The sequence below is a fragment of the Aotus nancymaae genome, unplaced genomic scaffold (genome assembly GCF_030222135.1).
Source record: "Aotus nancymaae isolate 86718 unplaced genomic scaffold, 86718_ANA_hifiasm-v0.15.2.pri h1tg000008l, whole genome shotgun sequence".
NCBI lineage: Eukaryota > Metazoa > Chordata > Mammalia > Primates > Aotidae > Aotus > Aotus nancymaae.
This window is the reverse complement of record NW_026988419.1, coordinates 58,122,529-58,149,034: the sequence shown is the minus strand read 5'-3', so window position 1 is coordinate 58,149,034 and position 26,506 is coordinate 58,122,529. Positions and strand designations below refer to the sequence as shown.

General features: G+C 39.2%; 1 protein-coding gene across 1 annotated transcript in view; it reads left to right on the top strand.

Moving 5' to 3' along the window:
• LRP2 (LDL receptor related protein 2) overlaps positions 1–26,506 on the top strand; it is a 224,482-nt gene that overhangs the window by 64,605 nt on the left and 133,371 nt on the right. The window contains exons 7-16 of the mRNA XM_064373346.1: positions 1,628–1,744; positions 3,287–3,439; positions 5,110–5,229; positions 11,238–11,366; positions 13,409–13,578; positions 14,327–14,550; positions 15,971–16,177; positions 19,110–19,312; positions 21,693–21,833; positions 24,026–24,229. Coding sequence (XP_064229416.1) covers positions 1,628–1,744; positions 3,287–3,439; positions 5,110–5,229; positions 11,238–11,366; positions 13,409–13,578; positions 14,327–14,550; positions 15,971–16,177; positions 19,110–19,312; positions 21,693–21,833; positions 24,026–24,229 — 1,668 coding nt within the window. The remainder of the gene's footprint in view (positions 1–1,627; positions 1,745–3,286; positions 3,440–5,109; positions 5,230–11,237; positions 11,367–13,408; positions 13,579–14,326; positions 14,551–15,970; positions 16,178–19,109; positions 19,313–21,692; positions 21,834–24,025; positions 24,230–26,506) is intronic.

The window sequence follows — 26,506 nt, the reverse complement described above, 5'->3', positions numbered from 1 at the left end:
TATTCCCTCCACCAATGTATCCCCTCCACCAATCCCCTCTTTTCCTTTCTTCAAGGAAAAGAGTCAGTATGTTTGATGGCAGATGGAATCTGATGGTGGGCAGTTTGCCTTCCTTCCTCAGGCTCCAGGGGTACAGGATATATTGTATCACTGGATTCTCAAATGACCCATACCTCAGGAATAGGAATAGGTGTGATAACCTTGATAGTCGAGTGAGAGAAGGGCTTTTAAGGGAAAGGCAGTTCCCTAGGAGTGGCTCTAACTCTCCTCTTTACCTCAGAATTCCTACTGCATTAAAGTTGGAGGTTCAGGAAAGTTTCTTTTTTTTTTTTTTTGGAGACGGAGTTTTGCTTTGTTGCCCAGGGTGCAGTACAGTGGTGCAGTCTCAGCTTACTGCAAACTCTGGGGTTCAGGCAGTTTTCCTGCCTCAGTCTCCCTAGTAGCTGGGATCACAGGCATGCACCACCATGTCTGGCTAATTTTGTGTTTTTAGTAGAGATGTGGTTTCCACCAAGTTGGCCAGGCTGATCTTGAACTCCTGACCTCAAGTGATCCACCCGCCTTGGCCTCCCAAAATGCTGGTATTATAGGTGTGAGCCAGCGTGCCCAGCCTGAAAGTTTCAGTGTGGTATAGGTGGTTTTCTTGCCTCCACTTCTTCACTCTGACCTTGCTTTTACGTCCATGCTGTTGCCCGCAATGCAAATGACCTCTCTTATTACTGCCTCCTCTCCACTTACTTTTTTTGGAATGAGTAAAGTTAGAAGACTCCGTGAGAGAGTTTTACTAATTCCAGTAAGTTGGAAGCTTTTGGTGGTGATTTATTTACTAAAATGCATGATTTCCCTCCACACATTTTTTGATTGGTTGATATCCATGCCTTAGGGTGTTGTTAAATATTTTTGATATCATCCTAATTTTCTATGAGCCATGCTTGACTTCCCTTCTGGAACCTGGGCTTTTTTAAGTGACAGAGAATTAAAGTGAATGTGACATCATGGAATGGTTGACTGAGAATCATTTGGTCCTAGATTAGCAATTACAGAGCTCATGGTAAAGTATGAGAACGCTGGACACTGTCATGTCTGCAGCATGTTTGTCTGCATTCTCTGTTCTGTGCCAACATATTGCAAACCATCTTGTTTTTAATGACTTTTTTTTTTTTTTTTTGAGACAGGGTCTCACTCTGTCACCCAGGCTGGAGTGCAGTTGTGCAATCTCCGCTCACTGCAACCTCTGCCTCCCACTCCGGGCTTATGCCATCCTCCCACCCCAGCTTCCAGAGTAGGTGGGACTACAGACATGTACCACCATGCTTGGCTATTTTTATTTTTGTATTTTTGGTAGAGATGAGGTCTTCCCATGTTGCCAAGGCTGACCTAGTTTTTAATCTTGAAAACCAGAAACCAGCACCTGAGTTCATTTCCTGAACCCAAATCTGTTGTTATCTTCTTCTTTCTCTCTCTCTCTCTTTTTCCTGCTTTTAACATTTTTTGTCAAGATACTTCAGGGATTCAACTGAGACAAAGTTTCAGTTTCTAGGGGTTCTGCTTAGGCAGTGAGAGGAGAGCACTTTGAGTTTCTCCGGATAATTGGTGTCTTTGGAGTGCAGCTGTTGCTTTGTTCCAGACTATCCGACCTGCCGTGGTTACCAGTTCACTTGCCCCAATGGCCGATGCATTTATCAAAACTGGGTTTGTGATGGTGAAGATGACTGTAAAGATAATGGAGATGAAGATGGATGTGGTAAGGAGGGAAGAGATTCCTACTGAGGAGCATTTCCTTAAAGTGTTTTCCAGCACTTGGTTTTTCTCCTTTCCTTTTTACAAATTTTGTGTGAGAAGCAAGCCTCAGGATTGGCTGGAGTTGAAGGGGTTGTTTAGGGGCTTAGTCGGGGTGGGGGGAAGAAGAAGGTAACTTTGTTAACTTTTCCTAAGAAGACTCAGAACTCAAATAGAGATGAAATTATAATCCTCTTCTTTCTATCTTTAAGCCAAAATAAGTAGGACGTTCTCTCCCTCTTCTATATCCCAGTCTGACTTCCCCCCTTTAAGACTGCCTGTTTTAAATAGATTTACCTATACAAAACTAATAGGCTGAGGAAGGAGAGAAAATAGTGAAAATTGTCATTTGTCTTTGACCTTACAATCTTTAAAAATGGCTTTGAACCCTGGTAACAGTTCAGCTTGTTTTTTTTTATTTTGGTTTTGTAAATTCTGATTGCCAAATGAATCACTGACATTCAGGGGTGAAAGAGAGGTCATCTTGGGAACATGTTGGGTGAAGCTGGGGATTGGTAAGTGTAGGAGAAGCTACTATCCAGGGAGGTGCTTAAAGATTCTGTGAGAAGAAAATTGCCGGTGATACTCACCCTTTTATGTTGTTGATATCATCAGCAGTACCTCCAACAATTTAGCAGTTACTAACACCCACACCCTAAAGCAAGTCACCGGCACCATTCCAATCCCAGGTGTGATAAGGGAAATGCTTGTTCTGGGAACATAAAACTTGGTTTTATATTTTTATGTTCCAGAAAGTGGTTTTTCTACATTTGGGTTATGGCTTTTCTTATACTATTGACATTTCACTAAATAAGCAAAACAAATCAAAAAGCCCAATCACAAACTCAGTAATTCTGGAGCTACCTTGATGGCCCTAGTTCTAGAATTCAGGATTTAAATAACTGCATCTTGTTGATAATTGAGGCCTGTATCTGCTTCTTATTCTTTTTTTTTTTTTTTTTTTTTTTTTTTTGAGACGGAGTTTCGCTCATTACCCAGGCTGGAGTGCAATGGCACGATCTCGGCTCACCGCAACCTCCGCCTCCTGGGTTCAGGCAATTCTCCTGTCTCAGCCTCCTGAGTAGCTAGGATTACAGGCATGCACCACTATGCCCAGCTAATGTTTTGTATTTTTAGTAGAGACGGGGTTTCACCATGTTGACCAGGATGGTCTCGATCTCTTGACCTGGTGATCCACCCGCCTCGGCCTCCCAAAGTGCTGGGATTACAGGCTTGAGCCACTGTGCCTGGCCTTCTTATTCTTATAATCTGGCTGGGAGCTGCCTCTTCTAGCAAAAGTGGAGTAATTCCATTATGTCTCTCCTTAGAATCTCAGTAAAAGACTCATGGTAGAGTTAGAAATGACTAGCTAATTGTAAAATGTGGAACATTTATAGATTTCTGTTGTCCAACTTGCTCTACATCCTCTTTTAACCACCGATTAAAAAAGAGCTGGCTGTACCTCTCCTGTGGCCTGTAACTCTCTTCCCCCCCGCCCCCCCCACAGAAAGCAGTCCTCACGGTGTTGATAAATGTTCCCCAAGAGAATGGTCTTGCCCAGAGTCGGGACGATGCATCTCCATTTATAAAGTTTGTGATGGGGTTTTAGATTGCCCAGGAAGAGAAGATGAAAATAGTACTACTACCGGAAAATACTGTGGTAAGCATAGAAATTTACCTGGGTAGCTTTCAGATAAAGATACTTGTTTTCTAGAACAGATTTCAGATACAGAGTATATCAGTTGGCGTTTGCATGATAAAGTACCCCAAGACTTAGTGACTTAAATTGACAAATGTGTTTTATTTCTCACAGTTTTGTGGGTTGGCTAGGTAGTTCCTCTGGCCTATATCAGCTCACTCACACATCAGGATATTGTAAGAAAAGCTTAGGCTGGCCTAGCCTTGTTGATCCAGAGGTTGAAAGAGCAAACCCTAGGGCTCCAGTACATTGAAGGTTCTGCTTATGCCAAGTTTACTCAAGTCTTATTGTTCAAAGCAAGACACTTGGCCAAACCCAGAGTGGATGGAAGAAATAGACTCCATCTCTTGATGGTAGGAGCTTAACAATTTTTAGCAACCCCCCTACCCGCAATCCCCAACACACACACAGGGAGGATTATTTCAATGGCAATTTTGTTGACCTTAAAGTTGTTCTGGAGATTTTATCACCTGGCTTATACTTATGGAAAAAGGCCTTGTCTGGCTGTACTAAAAAAAAAAAAAAACCTTCTGGTTCCTGGGTTATGTATTTTGAGTTACTCTACAATGGCAAAATTGAGTTGGCCATGCATACATAGTGTTGTTCGATTATGTCTTGTGCGACCACATTCATTTCTGAGGAAACTAACTGGAACTAGGGAGTTTTTTTTCTCTTTTTTTTGTGACTGTTGAATATTCCTCCCACCGTCAACCCATCAACTCTGTGGACAACTGACTGTCCTGTAAGGGAATACCATTTATAACCCTGATTTCATCAATAATATTCTCTAACTAAATTTGTGGTTGCCTGGAAGTGCCCGTGCAACTGCAACCCCAAGGTTATTTTTTGTTTCCTGACAAAAATTGTACATAACATTTAAATATGCAGTGACGTCTATGGCATTTTTTTTTCTCTATTTCATTTGGGAGCCCATTTTAAAAAGCTTAAAAAATTAATAAGACATAGTACAAAAGTTGGAAAATAAAAATTAACCAAAAGAAAAAAAGATGATCACCTGAAATCCCATCTCTTGAAGTTAGCAACAGTTAATATTTTTAGGTCTTATTCTTGCTCCAGTCACTTGGGAGTTCTTAGCCCTTTTTGCTATGTAGCTACAAAGACAGACTCATTACCTGATTTTTTTTTATATAAATAAGACTTATAATGACTTATACTTGCACATAGTTATAACTTTAAAAAGGAGCTTTTTTTTTTCTGCTTGAGACAGGCTCTTGTTCTGTCACCAGGCTAGAGTACAGTGGTGTAGTTATAGCTTACTGCAGCCTCAAACTTCTGAGCTAAAGTGATCCTTCTGCCTCGGCCTCCCAAAGTGCTGAGATTACAGGTGTGAGGCACTGTGCCTGGCTAATAATGTTTTTATTTTTAACTTTTTGTGGAGATGAGGTCTAGCTATGTTACCCAGGCTGGTCTTGACCTCCTGGCTTCAAGCAATCTTCCTGTCTCAGTTGAGCTTTTTATTGCAAAGTTTTGCAGTAAGCTTTGAAGGGTGACAGATTTTTCTGTACATCTCTTACATCCTTACTTAGCTGTTACTCAGAAAAAAAGAAGCTGTTAGGTAAATCAGTCTTGTCCAGAGGTTGCCATTCATTTAACAAAGTTCTTTTATTTAGGTACGACTCTGTGTTCTGCCTTGAACTGCCAGTACCAGTGCCATGAGACACCATATGGAGGAGTGTGTTTTTGTCCCCCAGGTTATACCATTAACCACAATGACAGCCGTACCTGTGTTGGTAAGTGATGGGGGGTGGGGACTTCTTGTCTTTCATTACAGTACACTGAGACGTCCCTTGATCTCTGACATCAGGAGGTTGCACTTGTGGAGAGTTGTCATGGTCTGTCATAACAAAGAACAACCTGGACCTCACAGAAAACCTGGCAAATAGGGAATTTTAACTCTGAGAAGCTTTGGTGTGGTGTACAAGGCAAAAGAGTGGTTTTGTGATGAGCGAGTTGACTAGCTACCTGGAACCTATCCACAACCTGATGAGGGAGGTAGTCCTTTTCTGTTTTTTCAAGTATTTGGCATCAGGATTGGTGCAGCAATATTGGTTATTGAGTACTAAACTACTTACATTGCTTTAGCCCATCAAGCACCCCTACCTTGCTCCCCTGGCATCTTCTCCAAGATGAATGTCCCCAGGATCCCACAACTAAAGAGTTGTTACCTGACACAGCAGAGGATCACCAGGTCACTGCTCAGGTTTCTGCGGGTCAGTGCCCATGCTATGCTGGCTACTATTTCCACTGATTGTGACATAGTCTTGGGGCTATCATTCAATATGAGCAGATTCTTTATTATGGTGCTCCTAGCTGGTGGCTGGCGTTAAACTAGACACCAGTACACCAGCTATTTCCTCACATCTCTCCTCTCTGACTTCAGACATGATTTCTCCCATTGGGAGATGTTTTATTTTGATGCCAGATTTATAGCTCACCATGATTAGGATGGGGGCTTATGATGGGAGAGTTAGACATGGCCAGCTATCATCAGTTTTTGTTTTCTTAGAATTTGGACTGTGAGTTTTTGGTGCTCTGATCTCTTTTTCCTCCTATCTAATTTTTGATACCTGAACAACAAATATACTAGAAGGAAGTGATCACAGAGATTAAAAAAACTGTTTTTACTGCTGTTGGGAAAATGCATCTGAAAGGCAATTGAAACTATTCACTAAAATCTGGTAGTCATCTATGGATATCCAAAATGATTCAGAATTTTTCCAGGATATTTATATTGTTTCAATAGTCCTTAGAAATGTGAGGTATTCTTTAGGGTTTTTGGGATAAAAACAAACATGAGCTGGGCATGGTGGCTCAAGCCTGTAATCCAAGCACTTTGGAGGCCAAGGCGGGCGGATCACCTGAGGTCAGGAGTTCAAAACCAGCCTGACCAACATGATGAAACCTCGTCTTAAAAGATAAAAAAAAAAACAAAAAAACCACAAACAAACAAACAAACATGAAATGTGTAAGAAGTGCTTCTAGAAAGATATTTCTTCTGAAACAGTTTCTGAAATATTAATATAATTTGGTAAAAAATATCAAATTTGGATAAACTTAATGAAGTTATTCCATTTTTAGACTCAGCTCATGGCTTCCAACATAATTATACTTTGTCAAATATGGCTGATCTTAATAACTACTCATTGCCAGAAAAAAATCTTTCTTTTTTCTGTTTTCAGCAGAAGTACTAGCAAACAGAAAAATGTATTGATACCAAAAATAAACTCTGGTTTGCAAATTAAACTTGAAATTCCTGAGATAGTCTGCTCCTCAGTGTTATTGAAAACGATAATCGTTGGACTCACTTACTCATCATATGCCAAGAGAAACTGGATTTTTGTATCCAGTAAAACAATCCAGTTGAGCTTTTCCTTGTGTTCATGGTGGGTAATTGTAGGTTTTTAATCTCAGGACAACATCCCGAAGTTGCCCATCTAATTGCTCCTCTTAAGTAACTTTATTCAACAAGGTACTTTTAAGATCAAGCGACTTAAGTGAACTCTGAATAATTTCAGAAGGCCCCCAAATTTCTACTCATTTCAAAACATTTTATAAATAAAATGTTATGATCTGCAAATATCCTTAAATAAGATTGCAGGACACTTTGTGTTTTATTGTTATCATTATCATTATGTTGGGGATACATTCAAGTAATTTACAGGTACTTTTCACACGAATGCCCTTATTGGTTAGGTGGTGACCTGAGTCTGGGAGTCCTGCCTGCGTTTCAGGCACCCTGGGCAGAAGGGCAGCCTCACTTCTTCTCAGAGTGGGGCTCATCTGTGGGTGTGAGGTTGCTCCTGTGTCTTTGGCAAATGTCAGGCTCCTCTGCACCCCTTCACTGCTACCCAGCTGCCAATCCCATTCCCAGCCTTTTAGTTCTCTAGGCATTTTCCTTTTCTCTTACTAGAAAAGAAGTTCCAATAGAAATACCAGAAGCCACATTCTCAGTATTACATCAGCTTTCCTCTCCTTTTCCTTTATCAACTCCCAAAAAGCAGTTGGGGCCGAGCTGTCTTACAGCTGAAACTTGATAGGCCATGAAGTCCTTTCAGGAAAAGTGATTTGTTCTTTTGGAATCCCTAGTTCAGTCTTGTGATGCCCGGCAAGCTGTTCTCAGTTTTTTGTTTCACCCTAGAGCCCGGATAGCACATTCTCTGTTTTCCAACATGTAAGTCTGTGGTGAGCCTTGGGTTGTATTTTCAAATGTCTAGGGTTTCCTAAATGTCAGAGATTCAGGCCACTTCAACTTTCTATAGCCCCTTACAAAGTGAAAGACTGTCCTAACAAGGTTCTTGTTTTATAAAATTTTGCATTTAATCTACTAGTGAATGTAAGGCAGAATATTGCAGTATGATGCTATGCACAAGATCATTTCAGGATTGGAGAACATACTCAGTTAATTGCACAGTGGAAGTAGTGTGTTCTAATACTGGGGTACTAATTTTAAGGTCCACAACAGACATCTTCTTTCATTTCCTCTAGTGTGTTTCTGGGACTTTAGTACAGACAACCTCATTTGGAGATAATCTCAAAAGTCTACATTTGAGGGCCTTTGTGAATATGAGGCCCCCTCCCACCTGCAGAGACCTTTTCTGTGACCTTCACTGTCCTTCAAGAATGTCATTTGCTCCTGAGTTTTGAAGCTGAATTAACTTTTTTTTCACATCGGTTTCAAAGAAAACTGTATTTTTCTTTCTTTATAGAGAACTCTATGACATTAGGAAACCAGTTACACTTGTTTCAGCTGAGCTGAATTTTTTTGGGAATTGTTGCTTTGGTTTGCTCTCCCAAGCATTTCATTTCAACAAATACTCTGTGTATGGCTATAACCCTCTGCATGGCTGACACATTACAGAGGCTTCAGGTGTTGGAAACCTATGCAACATTTATTATCTTACACATGGCTCTCCAGTGAATGCCAGCGTGGTAATCAACAATAACATGGAATAATCCTGACACAAAATCTTGTGTCTTTCTACCATTCATCTGCCCCTGGTAGTCTTGACCTGGCAGTGGAAGCTCTGAGGCATGCTAAAGCAGTTTACTGGGCTCATTGTTTCTGATTGACAGGACATGCTGTTTGTTGACAGAATGACATCGTGGTGCAGAGTGAGGGCAAGGAGGTCATTCAGCATGGTGGGGTTTCACACAGCCAGATGGATCAGAGGGTGGCTGAGGGGGTCTCAGCTAAAAAGGAGTTTTTGAATTATTTTCACAGCAGTATTTGTTGGTGGGAGGAGACAAAGAATAAAAAGAAAAGAAAAATAGATAAAGATATTGGAGTGAGAGGGGGATTGTAAAGTAGTGTTTCAGTGTTTTGTGTGGTTCCCACTGTCTTTTCTACTCTCATGAAAACCCTCAGTTCGACTTTTATTTTTCTTGTCTTCACTCTGGCTGCTGATAGATGTTAATTAACCTTCATATTTCTCTGTAATGATCCAAGGATACAATTGTATTGTCACAAAAGTGACAGTAATTTTCTGCACTCATTCAAATCCTGTTTTTTGAGATCTCACTATCACCCAGGCTGGAGTGCAGTAGCATGATCATGGCTCACTGCAGCCTCCCACCTCAACCTCCTGAGTAGCTGGGACTACAGGCACGCACCTCTATGCCTGGCTAATTTTTAAAAAATTTTAGTAGGGATAAAGTGTCACTATATTGCCCAGGCTAGTCTCAAACCCTCGGACTCAAGCGATGCTCCCACCTTGCCCTCCCAAAGTGTTGGGATTACAGGCCTGAGCCACTGTGCCTGGCCCACTCATTCAAATCTTTAAACCACTTATAGTGCAGGTGATAGAAAGGGCATTTGTGCTAGAGAATTCCTAGTTATGAATTCTCCACCGGTTTTCTTCTGCTTAGAGTGACTCCAGATCCTTAGACGTAGTCTCATGGATCTTGGATCTTGCATTCAAAATGAGGTTATGACATTCTGGGGATTTGAGGGAGAATGTCCTATACTTTTTTTCCTGTGAAGGCAAAGCCTTAGGTGGAGCTTTCTCAGGGCTGAGGTGAAGGCACAGAAGGGATTCATCAATAAGGGCATTTCACACCCTCACACGGCCTTTCACTTGGTCATGTCCAGATTGGATTGGGTTTTTTCCTTTGGTTAGTCACAGTCCTCAGAAAGAAAGACATGCTGGCTTATGTTGTTATGTTTCATCTGCAGGGAAAATGGGATCATTAAAAGAACTTTCTTGGGGCCAGGTGCAGTGGCTCACGCCTGTAATTCCATCACTTTGGGAGGCCAAGATGGGCTCATCACTTGAGCTCAGGAGTTCAAGACCAGCCTGGCAAACATGGAGAAACCCTGTCTCTACTAAAAATATAAAACAATTAGCTGGACGTGGTGGCACATGCCTGTAGTCTCGGCTACTCAGGAGGCTGAGGTGGAAGGATAGCTTGAACCCAGGAGGCGGAGCTTGCAGTGAGCAGAGATTGTGCCACTGCACTCCAGCCTGGGTGACAGACTGATATTCCTTCTCAAAAAAAAAAAAAGAACCTTCTTGGGCTTTTCTAGTTGGTGGGTCATGGAATAGTGGGCCACCCAGCAGGAATGGTTGAACCTGATTCACAACTCTGACAGTTGCTGCAGATGTAATCAGATCATAGAAATCTGGAGAATTCTAGACTTGGGAGTTGAAGGGTTTCAGAAATTATAATCTATTTGAGAATTTCCTGAAGCCAGAGGGCATGGGAACCCTATTGTTATAGTTTACATAGGTCATCCTCCCAGGGAAGAGAGCAGGGTAAAGGATGATGGAGCGTGGACATGGACTTGGAAAGTCAGATGTACCAAGGATAAGATGATTTCTACACTCCTGAAGCCTTATAGTCTAAGAAAGACTCTTTTAATATTTTGTTGTGTTCTCCCCTCCATATTATATTGTTTATGTCAATTATATTGGAACTATTTTTACACAGTAGAACTGGGACTTCTCTGGTAATGAACAGAGCTCTATCATACAAGGGACTTTCAATGAACACTTATTAAATGAGTGAATAATAAGTTAATGAATAAGTAGAGGAGAAGAAATTTTTGATGTCTTAAAAATAAGTTCAGTTTAATTTTGGTTGTAATTTTTTGACATCAGAGGAAAGACAGCTGGGTAAACAGACCTTCCCAAATACTTTGTTGCAGTCATAGATTTGTGTCTTCTTGAGGGGCTGTCTGTAGGCAGGTCTTACTTTATTCAGAAACAGCGCTGTCCAATAGAACTTTCTGCAATGATGTAAATGTGTATCTTCACTCTCTAATATAGTAACCACTGGTCATATGTGGCTCTTGAGCACTTGAAGTGTGGCAAGTGACTAGGAAAGCAAATTATTAATTTTATTTTATATTAGTCAATCTAAAGATACGGTTAGAGAGCCACAGAAGGTTGGTGGCTACCATATTGGAAAGCATAGTATTAACATTTATACTAAAATTTATATATTTAAAAACTAACATTAATAAATGAAATGCAATACCACAGGGCTATGAATTCAAGAAGTGTTGTGCATTTTCTGTAAAATTATCCTTCATTTAGGTTTTTTAAAATGATGTAAATGTTCTTTTTCCTTAAATGAAGATGACTGTTATAAATTCTTAGAACCTGTGCCTACCTCCGAGGGTATTTATTTAGACATGGGCAACACCATTTTCTTGGCCATCTTATCTAGGATTTTTGTCAGAGAGTGCTCAAGAAATGCTGGTAACCTTGACTACAAATGTGTATTTTCCATATGGCAGAGTTTGATGATTGCCAGATATGGGGAATTTGTGACCAGAGGTGTGAAAGCCGACCTGGCCATCACCTGTGCCACTGTGAAGAAGGGTATATCTTGGAGCATGGACAGCGTTGCAAAGCTAATGATTCCTGTGAGTAAATTATGGACACTTGTATCTCTGAAGAGTAAACAGATTCTAATAGCTTCTTTCCTTCCTTCTGATGACAACAGAATTATCAGCATTTATGGGGTTGGCAGGGTTTTATCATCACAAATCAGGGATTGTTCCTACTGCATAGAAGAATTGGTAAACATTAATTCTTACTTTGATTATTAAGGACCAATTTGTTGATTAATGGTGACATTATTAATATTTTTAAATTGATTCCTTGTTTACTTTGACCTAGGCTATGATGCCACCTACCTTTAATTGTGGAATAAATTCTATGCCTACATTTGACTGGCTTGGGTATTTAACTTTTAATTAATTACCTACCACAAAAGTAGGTGACAACTATCTATAGAAATAATTTTCTCAGTGTTCTTGCAAAATTGAGGGGTGTTTCCAAATGAGCATGCTAAATTTGGATTAAAAACTTTTTAAATGCCCTAATTCTGGGTAGTTTGTTGGAATCAATGCAAGAGTATGAAAAGTAGAGAATGGTAAAGAGTAGTAGAGAAAAGTCATGGGGAAAATCTGCAAAAAACAGATGTGCACTCCAAAGTATTTTGTTGCTGTGGATTTCTCAGGAAGAAGGTATCAGTATAAACTCCTGTTTTCTAATAGTTATTTCACACTTGCTTTTGAAGCGTCTTTGGTGTCTTCTGAAACTTAACTGCTCCCGTGATTGATGAATGGCCCCTTTTCTACTTCTTTTTGCATAAAAATACCTGATTTACTGTGTAATAACTTTTAGGTTCAGCTGATTTTTAACAATTCAGTTTGTTTATTTTTGCACAGGTAACATATTTATATGTTCACAAATTTTAAATTATAAGAAGATATATAGTATAATGTCTTTCTCCATACCTATTCCCTTCTGCATGGTTTTCACTTCCTCTTTCCCATGAATAATTACTGTTTCTTTATTTCAGTTCTAGAGATTTTTAAATGAATAGACAAGAATATACAAATATAGATATTTAACTATAGATATACTATACAATACTGTAGATATGGTAGTAAATTATATGTGCAGTTCTGCATCTTGTGATTGTACTTAAGATATTTTCCAGAGCTTTCCATATCAGCACATAAAGTTATTTCTTAGTTATTTAATTAATTTATTTATTTGAGATGGAGTCTGTGTCCGTCACCCAGGCTGGAGTGCAGTGGCATGATCTCGGTTCACTGCAACCTTTGCCTCTTGGGTTCAAGCAGTTCTCCACCTCAGCCTCCGGAGTAGTTGGGTTTATAGGCGCCTACCATCATGCCAGCTAATTTTTGTATTTTTAGTAGAGACAGGGTTTCCCCATGATGGCCAGGCTGATCTTGAACTCCTGACCTCAGGTGATCTACCTGCCTTGGGCTCCTAAACTGCTGGGATTGCAGGTTTGAGTCACTGTGCCCAGCCTTAATTTTTTTTTATAATGGCATAGTATTCCTTTTTTTGATGTTCATAGTTTATTTAATTAGCCCTCTACTGATGAACTTTTATATCATTCCTTATCTTTTGCTATTGCCAATAAGACTGTAATTAATACCTTGTTTGTATATCATTTTGCATAATTGTGAGTATACAGACAGAAGAGATTTGGAACCACCATTACCACATTTTTCAGAGTGATTTTCTGGTAATCTTTAAAATGTCTTCTGTGTTTAACACATTCTAAAGTTGCACATGGGGTAAGGTTCCCATATCATCAAGGAGTCTTGAAAATACCTGAAAAATGCTCTCCTCAATGTCATTTAAAGTGCATTGGACTAGCATCCAGGACACTTGAATTCTTACCAAATTCTTCCTAACTTACTCAGATTTTGGGCACTTCATTAAGCCTTTTTGTGCCTCAGTTTGCCCTTCTGTACAATGGATAGAATGATAGCTATCTGTCTGCCTCATAGGTTTATGTTAAAATCAGGTAAGATAACATAGAGGATAGCATTTAAAAAAGCAAAAAACATATCAGTTGTAAGCTGCTTCCCCATCCTTGCTCACCTGAAGGAGTGGTGATGCCTTCCTTCTTCACATTTAGTTGGCGAGGCCTCCGTTATCTTCTCCAATGGTCGGGATTTATTAATTGGTGATATTCATGGAAGGAACTTCCGGATCCTAGTGGAGTCTCAGAATCGTGGAGTGGCCGTGGGTGTGGCTTTCCACTATCACCTGCAAAGAGTTTTTTGGACAGACACCGTGCAAAATAAGGTAAATAGAAATTTCAGGAGCTGAATGGAACCCTGAGCACAAAGTGTTGATAGCTTTCACTTTTGGAGGGAGTGGAGGGGAAAGTTCCTTTGTTTTCTAACAAAAAAGGCCCTTGAGATATTTTATGTTAATCAGCACCTTTTCCATGCTATACTATTACATGTGACCTATTAAACAAAGCAGTCTATTATATGGATTAGCCTTGAGCAACTTTTAATTGTATTCGAAGTAGAGTCCAAAAGCCTAATTAAAAGAAATAGTAGACATTCTTTCAAAACTGGATAGATATTTGATAGTAATTTTTGATATTTGATCATTTAAAATGTAAAAAGCACACTTCTTTTCTGGATGATAAAAATCAGATTTTTACCTGCATTTTCTAAATTGAGCTGTAATTGGGGATTTAGTAACAAATATTGACAGTATTTTGTTTAATGGCCAAAATTTTGTTACACTGTCTTATTTGGAAAGTGTGATGGGTTTCATCTCAACTTGGAGTAATGCAATAGAGATTTTTGAAACATAAATTTCAGAAACTCCTAAAGAGTTATGGAATTTTATTTATTTCTTCCTTTCACATTTTATTGTACCATCAATACAATTCTCATTTATTTAAATAACGTGAAATTTCTAAAAATTGGGAATTTGGATTTTTAGCAATTCTAATTTGATTTTAGCTAAAAAAGTCAAAACAAAACACGTGGTTAGTTATGGTGAAGAAATATAATAATTTTGGTTTTTCTTTTAGGTTTTTTCAGTTGACATTAATGGTTTAAATATCCAAGAGGTTCTCAATATTTCTGTTGAAACTCCAGAGAACCTGGCTGTGGACTGGGTTAATAATAAACTCTATCTGGTGGAAACCAAGGTCAACCGCATAGATATGGTAAATTTGGATGGAAGCTACCGGGTTACCCTTATAACTGAAAACTTGGGGCATCCTAGAGGAATTGCCGTGGACCCAACTGTTGGGTAAGTGATGTGAAAACATTGATTCCTGTATTTTTAGAATTTTATCTCTCCCCCATACATTGAATAGCCATTGGATTAATTGAAAGCTCATTCTGATTTCTTTTAGGCTCTGTACTCTAGAACCCATGTCTATTTTGTGCCCTTATTCATAGAAGCTTTAGGAGAGTTTATTAAATATAATCCTATTTAAGGACATGTCATCCAAACATACCTACTGGTGTACTAAAAATACTTGTTGTTTTGGGGGTACGAATCTTAATGTTTGCCACATTTTTCTAGCTAAGAGATTGGATTCTGTGTTCTAACTCAATCTAATAATATTATTGCAACTGAACATTACTTATGTTTTATTATTATTAAGATGATTATTCTAACATGAATTAGCTGTAAATATTTTTAAAGATGGGAAAGGAAGTTGGAACTATGTCTTTCAGAACTTTCTTGATACAGGCTGGGATTGAGATATCAATGCTAATATCTCATTACAAGTTGTTCAGTCTGAATCAACCCAGCAACCCGATAATGCTTTTCTTCAGATTTAAATTCAGATTTCCCGATCTCCACATCTGAGAAGTGTTATAGGAGACTTAGCTTTCTCCTAGAATTTCACAATTGGGTCTTAGGACCCTTGGATAAGCTTTAGGCTATTTTAGTCTTGGCGAATGATGATTAGTCAATTTTACTTCATTATATCAGCTGTCCTTCCTTGAAAATGATGGAAATGTTCTCAGGCTGTGCCTCAGAAAGGAAAATTGAGGAGTAAAATTGCTTGATAGCTTATTTTAAAAGGTAGTTACAAGTTTTCCTGGGTGTAAAAAAGAGAAGCAAAGGACAGATAAAGGGAACAGAGGGGAAACTTCAGAAGGTGAATATGATTTTCTTTTTTTGAGACAGGTTCTTGCTCTGTTGCCCAGGATGGAGTGCAGTGGCACAATCACCTGTTTACTGCAGCCTTGTACTCCTGGGCTCAAGCAATCCTTCCACCTCAGCTTCCTGAGTAGCTGAGACTATGGGCAGGTGCCATCATGCCCAGCTAAGTTTTTAATTTTTGTAGAGATGGGCTCTTGCTGTGTTGCCCAGACTGGTCTTGAACTATGGACCTCAAGGGATCCTTGTGCCTTAGCCTCCCAAGGTGCTGGGACTACAGGCATGAACCACTGTGCCTGACTGGCTGACTATGAACTTTTAGGCCGCCATATTAGTGCATCATAATAGTTGCTATTTGGAACCATTGATGCTCCTGTTGATCCCACAGTCTCTGTTTTTAAAAGTACTTAATTTCCCTGTTGTGTTATACACTTGTGGTTCTCTAATCAGCGGGATAAAATTTCCATTGATCCAAACACACTATTAAAAAAAAAAATTCATGAGTAAACTTGTAAAATACCAGATTCTTTCATTTTCTGTTTTTCTTTTGTAGTTATTTATTTTTCTCAGATTGGGAGAGCCTTTCTGGGGAACCTAAGCTGGAAAGGGCGTTCATGGATGGCAGCAACCGTAAGGACTTGGTGAAAACGAAGCTGGGATGGCCTGCTGGGATAACTCTGGATTTGATATCGAAGCGTGTTTACTGGGTTGACTCTCGGTTTGATTACATTGAAACTGTAACTTATGATGGAATTCAAAGGTAAGAAGTATTTTCTTTTTTTTGAGACAAAGTCTCTGTTGCCCAGGCTGGAGTGCAGTGGAGTGATCTCAGCTCACTGCAACCTCGGCCTCCCAGGTTCAAGCGATTCTTGTGCCTCAGCCTCCTGAGTAGCTGGGATTACAGGCACCTGCCACCACGACCAGCTAATTTTTGTATTTTTAGTAGAGGTGGGGTTTCACCATGTTGGCCAGGCTGATCTCAAACTCCTGACCTCAGGTGACCCACCTGCCTTGGCCTCCCGGTAAGAAGTATTTTTTATGGCTTTGTAAGTTTTGGGAAAAGTGTATAAGATGGCTGGAGAGGAATATCAAAGGACCAGAATTAAAATACTGCCTTGTTGGTTGACATGATAGATTTAATGATCTTTGTACTGATATTTTTTGCATGAAGTGACCTGCTGTGTTTTGTTAACTTTTCTTGTGTCCCATAATACAAGAGGTAAATGCTAATTAAATCCAACCTCCAGCATTTGTTCTTTGATTTCTCCTCACCAACTCCTCCCTCAGTCCCAGATGATGCACATTATTTTCATTCACTCCTGAGTTCATTTGTGCTTTATTTCTCAAGACCACTTTCCCTTTTAATTTTCCAACCTTCCCCCAATAAATGCATGTTTTATTAGGTATTTGATGTTACCCACTGGAATTAATTGGATTTTACTCTGCTCTTATATATTTCAAATTTCAAGGAGAAATTCTCTTTATTGCATTTTTTCTTGGTATACAAAGATACTTAAATGGCAATATTTGAATGTGGAATATGGCACTTTTTTTTTTTTTTGAAATGGAGTCTCACTCTGTTGTCCAAGCTGGAGTGCAGTGATGTGATCTTGGTTCACTGCAACCTCTGCTTCCCAAGTTCAAGTGATTCTCCTGCCTTAGCCCCCTAGTAGCTAGGATTACAAGCGTACACCACCATGCCTGGATAATTTTTGTATTTTTAGTAGAGATGAGATTTCACCAGGTTGCGCAGGCTGGTCTCAAACTCCTGACCTCAAGTGATCCGCCCACCTCGGCCTCCCAAAGTGTTGGGATTATAGACGTGAGCCACTGCACCTGGCTGAATATGGCACTTTTTTTTTTTTCATCTTTTTACTCTGATGAGAGTTAACGATAATTTAATGTAAAAAACTACTTTAGAACTTCTCCTTTTGGTATTTTCAAAAATTGAGTAAAACATGTTCTTCAAATTTTGACCCAAAAATTATTCTTTGTGGATTCAGCAAATAGGCTGGTTATTTAAATTTTTCCCAATGACCTGAGTTTATTGTTTTCTCAATGAAAGCAATATGATAGTTTTGTTTCCTCTTGTATTTCCATTTTGTAAGGGTGATATCACAGTTTGCCACTGGATTGTATATCCTTAGAACTGCTTGGTTAAATGAAGTGATTGGGTCTTAATGTGGTGACTTCGTATCACTGAGACTAGTTTCCATGTGGAGAATATGAATAAATTTTGGGAAAAAGTTAGCTAACCCAGTAAGTCACATGAAACAATTGTGAAATTGCCTATTTTTTTTTCCTCTTTGGGATGTTTTAGCACTACATTATATAGTCTCAATCTTTTTTTTTACTAAAGTAAAAAAAAGTAAAGCATAAAAGGTAAAAATCAATGAAGATTTGGAAAGATTTGAGTGGTTTGCTGACTGTGAAGAAACATCAAAGAAATACTAAAGCTCACGAGTAGAGCTGAAATCATAAAATCTCTTGCTTTGCCAGCAGGTGGCATTCAGGGTTCTGGAATTTGCTAATTGAAAAAGAAACTATTCTCCAATCTTAATGTACCATGTCATTATGGAATGTTTCAAAGTGTGCACTAACCTGTCACCTCACTTTTCTTTGTTTACTCCTCTTTAGCGTGTTTCCCAGCTTTAATATCTTCAAATCTTTTCTTAGAGCTCTATTGTGCTTTTTAGTTTTCAGGGGATGGTAAGATTTTTCTTTGAGGTCTTTGTATTATGCCCAAATAAAGAAAATAAGAGTTTTCCCATATCAACTGTCCTCCACCTCACCCTGTTCATGTGTCTAACGGAATCATTGTTTATGGAAATGTAGTCATGGGGAGCATTGTTGATTTACACTCTTTGCTTAGTGGAAATTTTACTTCTGTTTTCTTATCCCAGTTAAATGGCTTTGGGTCTCCATTACAAGTATGATCAGTTGATATTTTCATCAAGCAGATGCATAAGATTGGTAGTGGCATTGTTTCTTGTTCTCCTTATAGTGACGTCAGGAACAGACCTGGGTGTCTGCTGTGGCTTGAGCTCTACCACTCACTGCTCTGCTCCCTAATTGCTAGGAAATGGTCAGTGGTGCAGTGGAAAATAATTGGTGAAGCCATCTTCTCCCAGACTTTCAAAGTCCTGGTATACTCTTTCACCCATGGTGTTCAAAATGCTATTTCACATCTTAGTTTTTTAGATGTGGGGCAACCTAAAAGGAATGAAGAGCAAATGGGAAAACAGTAAATTCTAAAAAAAAACTCTAGGACAAGCTAAAGGATTGACTGGGACCGGAATGTAAGTCTCAAGGGTCTTTTTATTTATTTTAAAAATTTTTTAAATTTTTAAATTTTTAATTTTTTATATATATTGCATTGCATTTTAGGTTTTGGGGTACAATGTGAAGAACATGCAAGATTGTTGCATAGGTACATACACGGCAATGTGGTTTGCTGCCTTCCTCCCCATCACCTATATCTCAAGGGTCTTTTTCAAGAGACAACATGAAAATCTTTCTACCATATGTAGATAGAAATAAATATACATCTAAAATATATCTTTTCTATCTATTCCATATTTGTGAAAAGAAATTAGTTAGCTTTTCAGGCATTTAAGTGAACTAACTACAGCTTTAATTATAATAAAGCAAAACTAATAAATTGTATGATATATATGTATCTTTTATAACAGGAAGACTGTAGTTCATGGAGGCTCCCTCATTCCTCATCCTTTTGGAATAAGCTTATTTGAAGGTCAGGTGTTCTTTACTGATTGGACAAAGATGGCCGTGCTGAAGGCAAACAAGTTCACAGAGACCAACCCACAAGTGTACTACCAGACTTCCCTGAGGCCCTATGGAGTGACTGTTTACCATCCTCTCAGGCAGCCCTATGGTAAGCCTCAGAAAAGTGGTAGCCATGCTTGGTACCAGACTTGATGGGAAGGTTTTCTCAAAGCTTTGGAAGTTAATAATGAGGGATCTCATGTAATTTGGGTGGCATTCTCAAGTATATGAAGGGTTACCCAGAGCGTTAAACTCTCTGAAACTGGTTCTGCAGATTAGGAACATTCTTGGAGAAAGTGATGTATTTTAGAGTTAAATGATGGATCTAGAGGGAATTTAGAGATTTATTTTACAGACATTTATTGGCACGTGTAAAGATGCTTGAGGGTATAGTAGCTCACAAACCAAACCAAAATACCTATCCTCATTCTACTAGGAAAAACATCTTCTATTTCAAACTTCTAATATTACAGTTAAGGAAACAGGTCCCATAGAAAAAAATGACATGTCTAAGTGTTCATTTTAGGTCGTGTCCGAACCAGTTCTTTCTTCTTCTCTGTTGCATGTGTATGGCACCTGTTCTTTGGTTCTGATTAATCTGTCTTAGGCCAGCTGGGTTTGGTGTCTCTCTGGACTGTTTAGTCTTCTTCTGTTATTTTACCATACATTTTTTTCTTTTTTTTCTGAGACTGGGTTTTCACTATGTTGGCTAGGCTGTTCTGGAACTCCTGGCTTCAAGCAGTCCTCCTGCCTCAGCTCCCAAAGTGCTGGTATTACAGGCATGAGCCACTGCACCTGGCCTATTGCAAGCTTTGTTTATGTTTCCAGGTTATAGCTTGAGCTTTGATGCATCTGTCTGAACTGTATATGGCTCTTTTCTGTATTTGCTTGTGGATCAAAGAAAAAGAAATATAAACTCTACTATGTTGATAGAAAGCTTAATATTGGTGAACAGTAATTTAGAGAAAAACAGATTTGCTTTAAAACTTTCATCTTAAGTAATGGATCTATTTAGGATGAAAAGACTATAAAGTAATTTGGTTAATTTAACAAAAGCCCAGCCACTAGAACTGACATATTTAGATGAATATCCTTCAATGTCATCATTCTGGGAAACTATATACTTACCTGAAAATATATATTTTATCTGAAACATTTTTGGAAATACCTATTTGGAATAGTTTTTACACTCAATTCACAACTATTAAACTTAGACCTGCCTTCACATTAGATCCATTAGATCAATGATCGACGTGTTCACTCAAATGAGTATTTCCATTATTTGGCTGAGAATGACATCTGCCTATTGTGTCCCCAAATCAATCCATCTAAGAAGATAAAAAGAATATTTTAAAGGATAATTCAAAGGCTAAGAAGACAATCTTAAAAGCAGATATAAAATTTCTAGCCGTGTCAGCCTTTGTACCGTATAGTGTGATCTTCTTAAGGTCACTACTTTAAGAGTGGCTTTTGGAAGTATAAACTAGTTTGTGTTGCAGACATTTGTGTCTGCCTCCATATACCTGATTTTTGGAATCAGATCTGGCTTTGTATCCTGGGTAAGCTGTTTAGCTGCTGAATAATGTTGGGCAAGTTGTTTAACTGTTAGATTCTTGGTTTCCTCCTCTGTAAAATTGGAGGAATAATACCTCTTAGAGCTATTGGTTATTAAGTTGGTTTACTTACAAAGTAAGCATCCAGTGAGTAATATTTACTATATCCTATGAATGGCAAAAAAGTGGTGAAGTGTTGGGTATTTTTGACAGTTATTTCTAATCATGGAGGATAGCAGACATACTCTGACGTAATTTTTGGGGAGACAGTTGTAGGAGTCCTTACTCTCTCCTTCCTTCCCTCCTCCCTCCCTCCCTCCCTCCCTCCCTCCCTCCCTCCCTCCCTCCCTCCCTCCTTCCTTCCTTCCTTCCTTCCTTCCTTCCTTCCTTCCTTCCTTCCTTCCTTCGCTCTTGTTACCCAGGCTGGAGTGCAATGGTGCGATCTTGGCTCACCGTAACCTCCGCCTCCTGGGTTCAGGCAATTCTCCTGCCTCAGCCTCCTGAGTAGCTGGGATTGCAGGCACGTGCCACCATGCCCAGCTAATTTTTTGTGTTTTTAGTAGGGACGGGGTTTCACCATGTTGACCAGGATGGTCTCAATCTCGTGACCTTGCGATCCACCCCCCTCGGCCTCCTAAAGTGCTGGGATTACAGGCGTGAGCCACCACGCCCTTCTTTTTCTTTCTTTCTTTTCTTTTTTTTTTTTTTTTTGCCACCATCATTTGGTGAGTGGATGGGTGAGCAGCAGTAAAATTGGGAGGGTTACTGTAACCAGATGTGGATATATTCGGTAATAACCAGTTAGTGATGTTTTCAAAGCATTGCTAATTCATTACTCTATTTCAACTATAGGTGAAAAGGGCTAGCAATAGCTTCATGTCTTGGATAATTACACATTTCTAATTGCAATTTATCCCTGTGCATTTTTCCCTCCAGCTACCAATCCATGTAAAGATAACAATGGAGGCTGTGAGCAGGTCTGTGTCCTCAGCCACAGAACAGATAATGATGGCTTGGGTTTCCGTTGCAAATGCACATTCGGCTTCCAACTGGATATGGATGAGCGCCGCTGCATTGGTAAGAAATCTGTTTTGGGGGGCCGGGAGCGGTGGCTCATGCCTGTAATCCCAGCACTTTGGGAGGCCGAGGCGGGTGGATCACAAGGTCAAGAGATCAAGACCATTCTGGTCAACATGGTGAAACCCCGTCTCTACTAAAAATACAAAAAATTAGCTGGGCATGGTGGCGCGTGCCTGTAATCCCAGCTACTCAGGAGGCTGAGGCAGGAGAATTGCCTGAACCCAGGAGGTGGAGGTTGCGGTGAGCCGAGATCGCGCCGAGCCGAGATCGCGCCATTGCACTCCAGCCTGGATAACAAGAGCGAAACTCCGTCTCAAAAAAAAAAAGAAATCTGTTTTGGATGTTGTTGGCAGGTGGCACAGGTGTAGGCATGTCCAAGCTTCTAACTAGACTAACTGCTGCTTGTGAACTGGGCCAGCTCCCTTTCTAACTTCTTCACTGCAAATAAGCTTTCCGTAGCCCACAGGGTGTCTTCCTTGGTAGGCACCACTTCTACTATACACAGAGCTATGTTTGAAAATGTAATTTTCTGTCTTTTGGGATTTTGCTTTAATCCCACATCTAGGGTTTTCTTGGGTTCCCTTTCCCCTTTGTTTGTTTTCTGTTTTTTTGAGACAAAGTCTCGCTCCGTCGCCAGGCGCCAGGCTGGAGTGCAGTGGCGTGATCTCGGCTCACTGCAACCTCCGCCTTCCGGGTTCAAGCAATTCTCCTGCCTCAGCCTCCCGAGTAGCTGGGACTACAGATGTGCATCACCAGGCCCAGCTAATTTTTTTTTTGTATTTTTAGTACAGACAGGGTTTCACCATGTTGGCCAAGATGGTCTCAATCTCTTGACCTCGTGATCCGTCCACCTCGGCCTCCCAAAGAGCTGGGCCGTTTCCCTTTTGTTTCTTGAAACATTTTTCTCCTATTAACCAAGATCTTGAAATTCTATATGATTAAACTTTGAGCTCTTTTCTTTTCTTTTTTATTTTAATCCTATCCGATGACAGATCCTATTGACTTTGAGCTCTTTTCTATACTACGTATACCTTTTCTACTTTAGACGTTAGCCTTAACTTTGATGGAAAGTACTGCACTTCTCCCCACTTTGACTCCTCCTAGACCACCACTTGTGCCCCTTTCAATCAGGTAATCACATCATCTGAATTCAATCTACTTTTTTTTTTTTTTTCTGTATTCCAAAGTAAACTCCTGAGCATTGGAGTGACTCAGTTCCTCACGTATGGTTTTACCTTTCAGTTTAAACTTTCTTGTATCTGCCTCCATATACCTGATTTTGTTCTTACCTTGAAGGTTTTCTTTCTTCCTCTTTGGTTTCCTACACATTTGTTCATACTTAAGCCATTGTCTGGGCCCCAGCTGATGATGAAATGCACTCCTACAATATTTGTTTTTCTTATTTTCACTCCTACAACTCTCCTTTCTGTACCTGTGACAAATTCTTGCTCTCCAGATGTTGCTGTTTCTAGCACAGTATATAAATTCTCTTTTTCTAACTCAGACAAATTTGTTAACTTCTTAACTAGTCCTAGATTCAGGAAATCACTCTCATTAAAAAAAAATGTGTATTTATAGCTATTATATCATTAGTGGGTTGTCTAATAATTTTGCTTTTAAATTCCATTCCTGCAATTTTTATCTTTGTCTTGGGCACACCTCCTTCATCTTCTTGATTTCCTGGCATACTGTCACAATCTTTGATTTTAAACAGCACTTCTTCTTACCTATGTCCTTTATCCCTCTCCTTCCTTCTCTTTTTTTTAACTCCTCTATTTCTTTATATTTCTGCTTACTGTTAATTATCTTGGTATCTACAGTGAGGTTCTTGGTGTAGATCTCTATGCAAAAGTTAATCCAACTTGAGGATTGTTATGGAATTACTACAGAGTTCAGCTAATACTATTTTATAAATTACGCACATGGATATCATTTTTCATATGAATAAATTTTAAGGATACTTTTTTAGGAAGAAGGAAGATTTAATACTTGTATCACCCTCACAGTTGGTTACCTTTTTTTTCCTTCTCTCTATTATTTCTATGTTTTCCACAAATTTATTTTTTATATTTATTTCAGAGTTATATTTTACGATTTAATGTTTGCTCTATGGATGCATTTATCTGGAATTTGGGAGGAGGGGCAAGAACCATGCTCTGGCTGACTGTGCTGTGTTCCTCTTCCTACAGCTATTCAGAATTTCCTCATCTTTTCATCCCAACTTGCTGTTCGTGGGATCCCATTCACCTTGTCTACCCAGAAAGATGTCATGGTTCCAGTTTCAGGGAATCCTTCTTTCTTTGTTGGGATTGATTTTGATGCCAAGGAAAGAACCATCTTTTTTTCAGATACGTCAAAACACATGATTTTTAAACAAAAGATTGATGGTACAGGTGAGAAAAGTTTGTGTGGTGTGTGTGTGTGTGTGTGTGTGTGTGTGTGTGGATGTTTTGCCTGTTTATTGCAGTGATACTAATAACTTGATAATTAAAACTTGGTATCTACTTCTTAAGCAGAGTCTTTACTAAGCTTCCTAAATCGTTTTAGATTGAGAAAATAAATCTATTGCTTTTTTATGGATTAAGGTAAAACAAACACCTTTCCTTCATTTTAGAAACAAGTTATCTTTATGAACTGAGATGGGAGGATTACTAGAGGCCAGGAGTTTGAGACCAGCCTGGGCAGCATAGTGAGATCCCACTTGTACCATAAAAAGAAAAAAATTAGCCAGACATGGTGACATGTACCTGTAGTCCCCACTACTTGGGAGTTTGCAGTGGAAGGATTTCTTGAGCTCAGGAGTTCCAAGGTGTGGTGAGCTATGACCATACCATTGCACTCCAGCTTGGGCAACAGAGTGCAACCCTATCTCGGAAAAAAAAAAAACGTGTTACCAACATGTGTGTATTTTAACAATGACCAATATTAATGTAAAAGGAATGTCAAGTGCATGAAACCATTAACAGATTAATTTATTAGAAACTGTTTTTTATACTCAAACAGCCAGAATGATTAAAGGGGAAGACATCTCTTTAGAGATGCTGGACTATGTAAATGCCGATGGTTTAGCTTGTATAGTAATAAAATTTGTAAGCAGTATAACATACCAACTAAGAGGGCCAGCTTAGGAGCTACGCTGCCTGGTTCTGAATCCCAGCTTCCCACATTTCCTAGCTTTGTAACCTTGAGGAAGTTACTCAGTTTCCTTATGCCTCAGTTTTCTAAATATGCAGGTCATACATTGTTCATAAGGTTGTTGAGAGAATTTTAGGATAATATGTGTAAAGCACCTAGAGTATATGACTAGAAAATAGTAAATATTCAGTAAATGTTGGATATCATTATATCTGTTATCAATATAAAACCATATTTCCCCACCCTACCCTGCCCCCAGTCCAGACCTGCCCTGGGGAGGGAGCAACTCTTGACTGTTTCTAAATACTTTGTTTATACGACTGTTTCTTGATTTATCATTTTTGATATTTACTTCCTGGTTCTAGGTGAGCATTTTGGTTTCTTACATCATTCTTCTCTCCCAGCTTTGGACATCCATCCCCCCATTCTCCTTAAAAAGCTAGGTTGTAATTTTTGGTTAATACTATGTGTTTATATTGTTAATATAATATAAATATAAATATTGGTCACTGCTTAGCCAGTTAGTATTCTAGGATGACATTTCCTGACAATTTTTGACAATTGCTCCATCTTTATTTGTTTACTTTTTAAAATATAACAATAATATATTTTCCCCAAATGCCCCAATAGCTCTATCAAATGCCTAAACAAGATAAAAAGCAATCTATCTATCTATATATTTTTCCTTCTGGAGCCTCTCTCCCCTGTTCCAATTGGGACTGGTTTTTCTCTGGCCTGGCGCACAGCTCTTGTTTTCTGACTTCTCTTTGCTTTTCCCTTGCACTGGACCTGCTATTTGTGGCAGGCCATTTATTTCTCTTTGTAGATTCATTTCCTCATTTTGCTGAAACACATTATATAGTAGCTTCCTGACAAGGATAAGTAGATGGCATATATTTTGAGTCTTTGAATGTCCGTGTTTATTTTGCTCACCATCTTGACTGTTTGGCTGGGTATAGGTTGCAAGTTAATTTAAATCTGGAATTTGAAGACATTGCTCCAGTGACCTCTAGCATCCAGTGTTGAGTCCAGTGCCGAGTCCAGTGCCATTCTGAATACCATTTCTATGAATATGACCTTGATATGAATATGGATATGACATTCAAAATTAATCTTCCTCTGTTTCCATTTTCTCTGGATTCCTTTTTCCTTTTGATTTCTTTTCAACTTTCTTCTTTGTGATGGAAGCTTTCTCCAAATGTCTGTGACGCTAGTTTGGTATTAAGTGTGAGGTTATAAAACCTCACCAGAAAGTCTCTATGTGTGGATAGGCCTTGTTAGCTGGTGAGTTGCAGGTGGGGAGGTGGCTTTGTTGCCAAATTGCTCCCTAAGGCAGCATTAGTGACTCTTTTCTGGAGATGATCAATTTCTCCTTCATAGATGCTTCCATTCTCCTTCTTGGGGTAAGGGGAAGATGTGTGGAGATGGTGGTCTGTTCTGGGGTGATTAATTTCTCCTTCATAGATGCCTTCATTCTCCTTCTTGGGGTAAGGAGAAGATGTGGGGAGATGGTGGTGTATGTTCTGGGAGTGGAC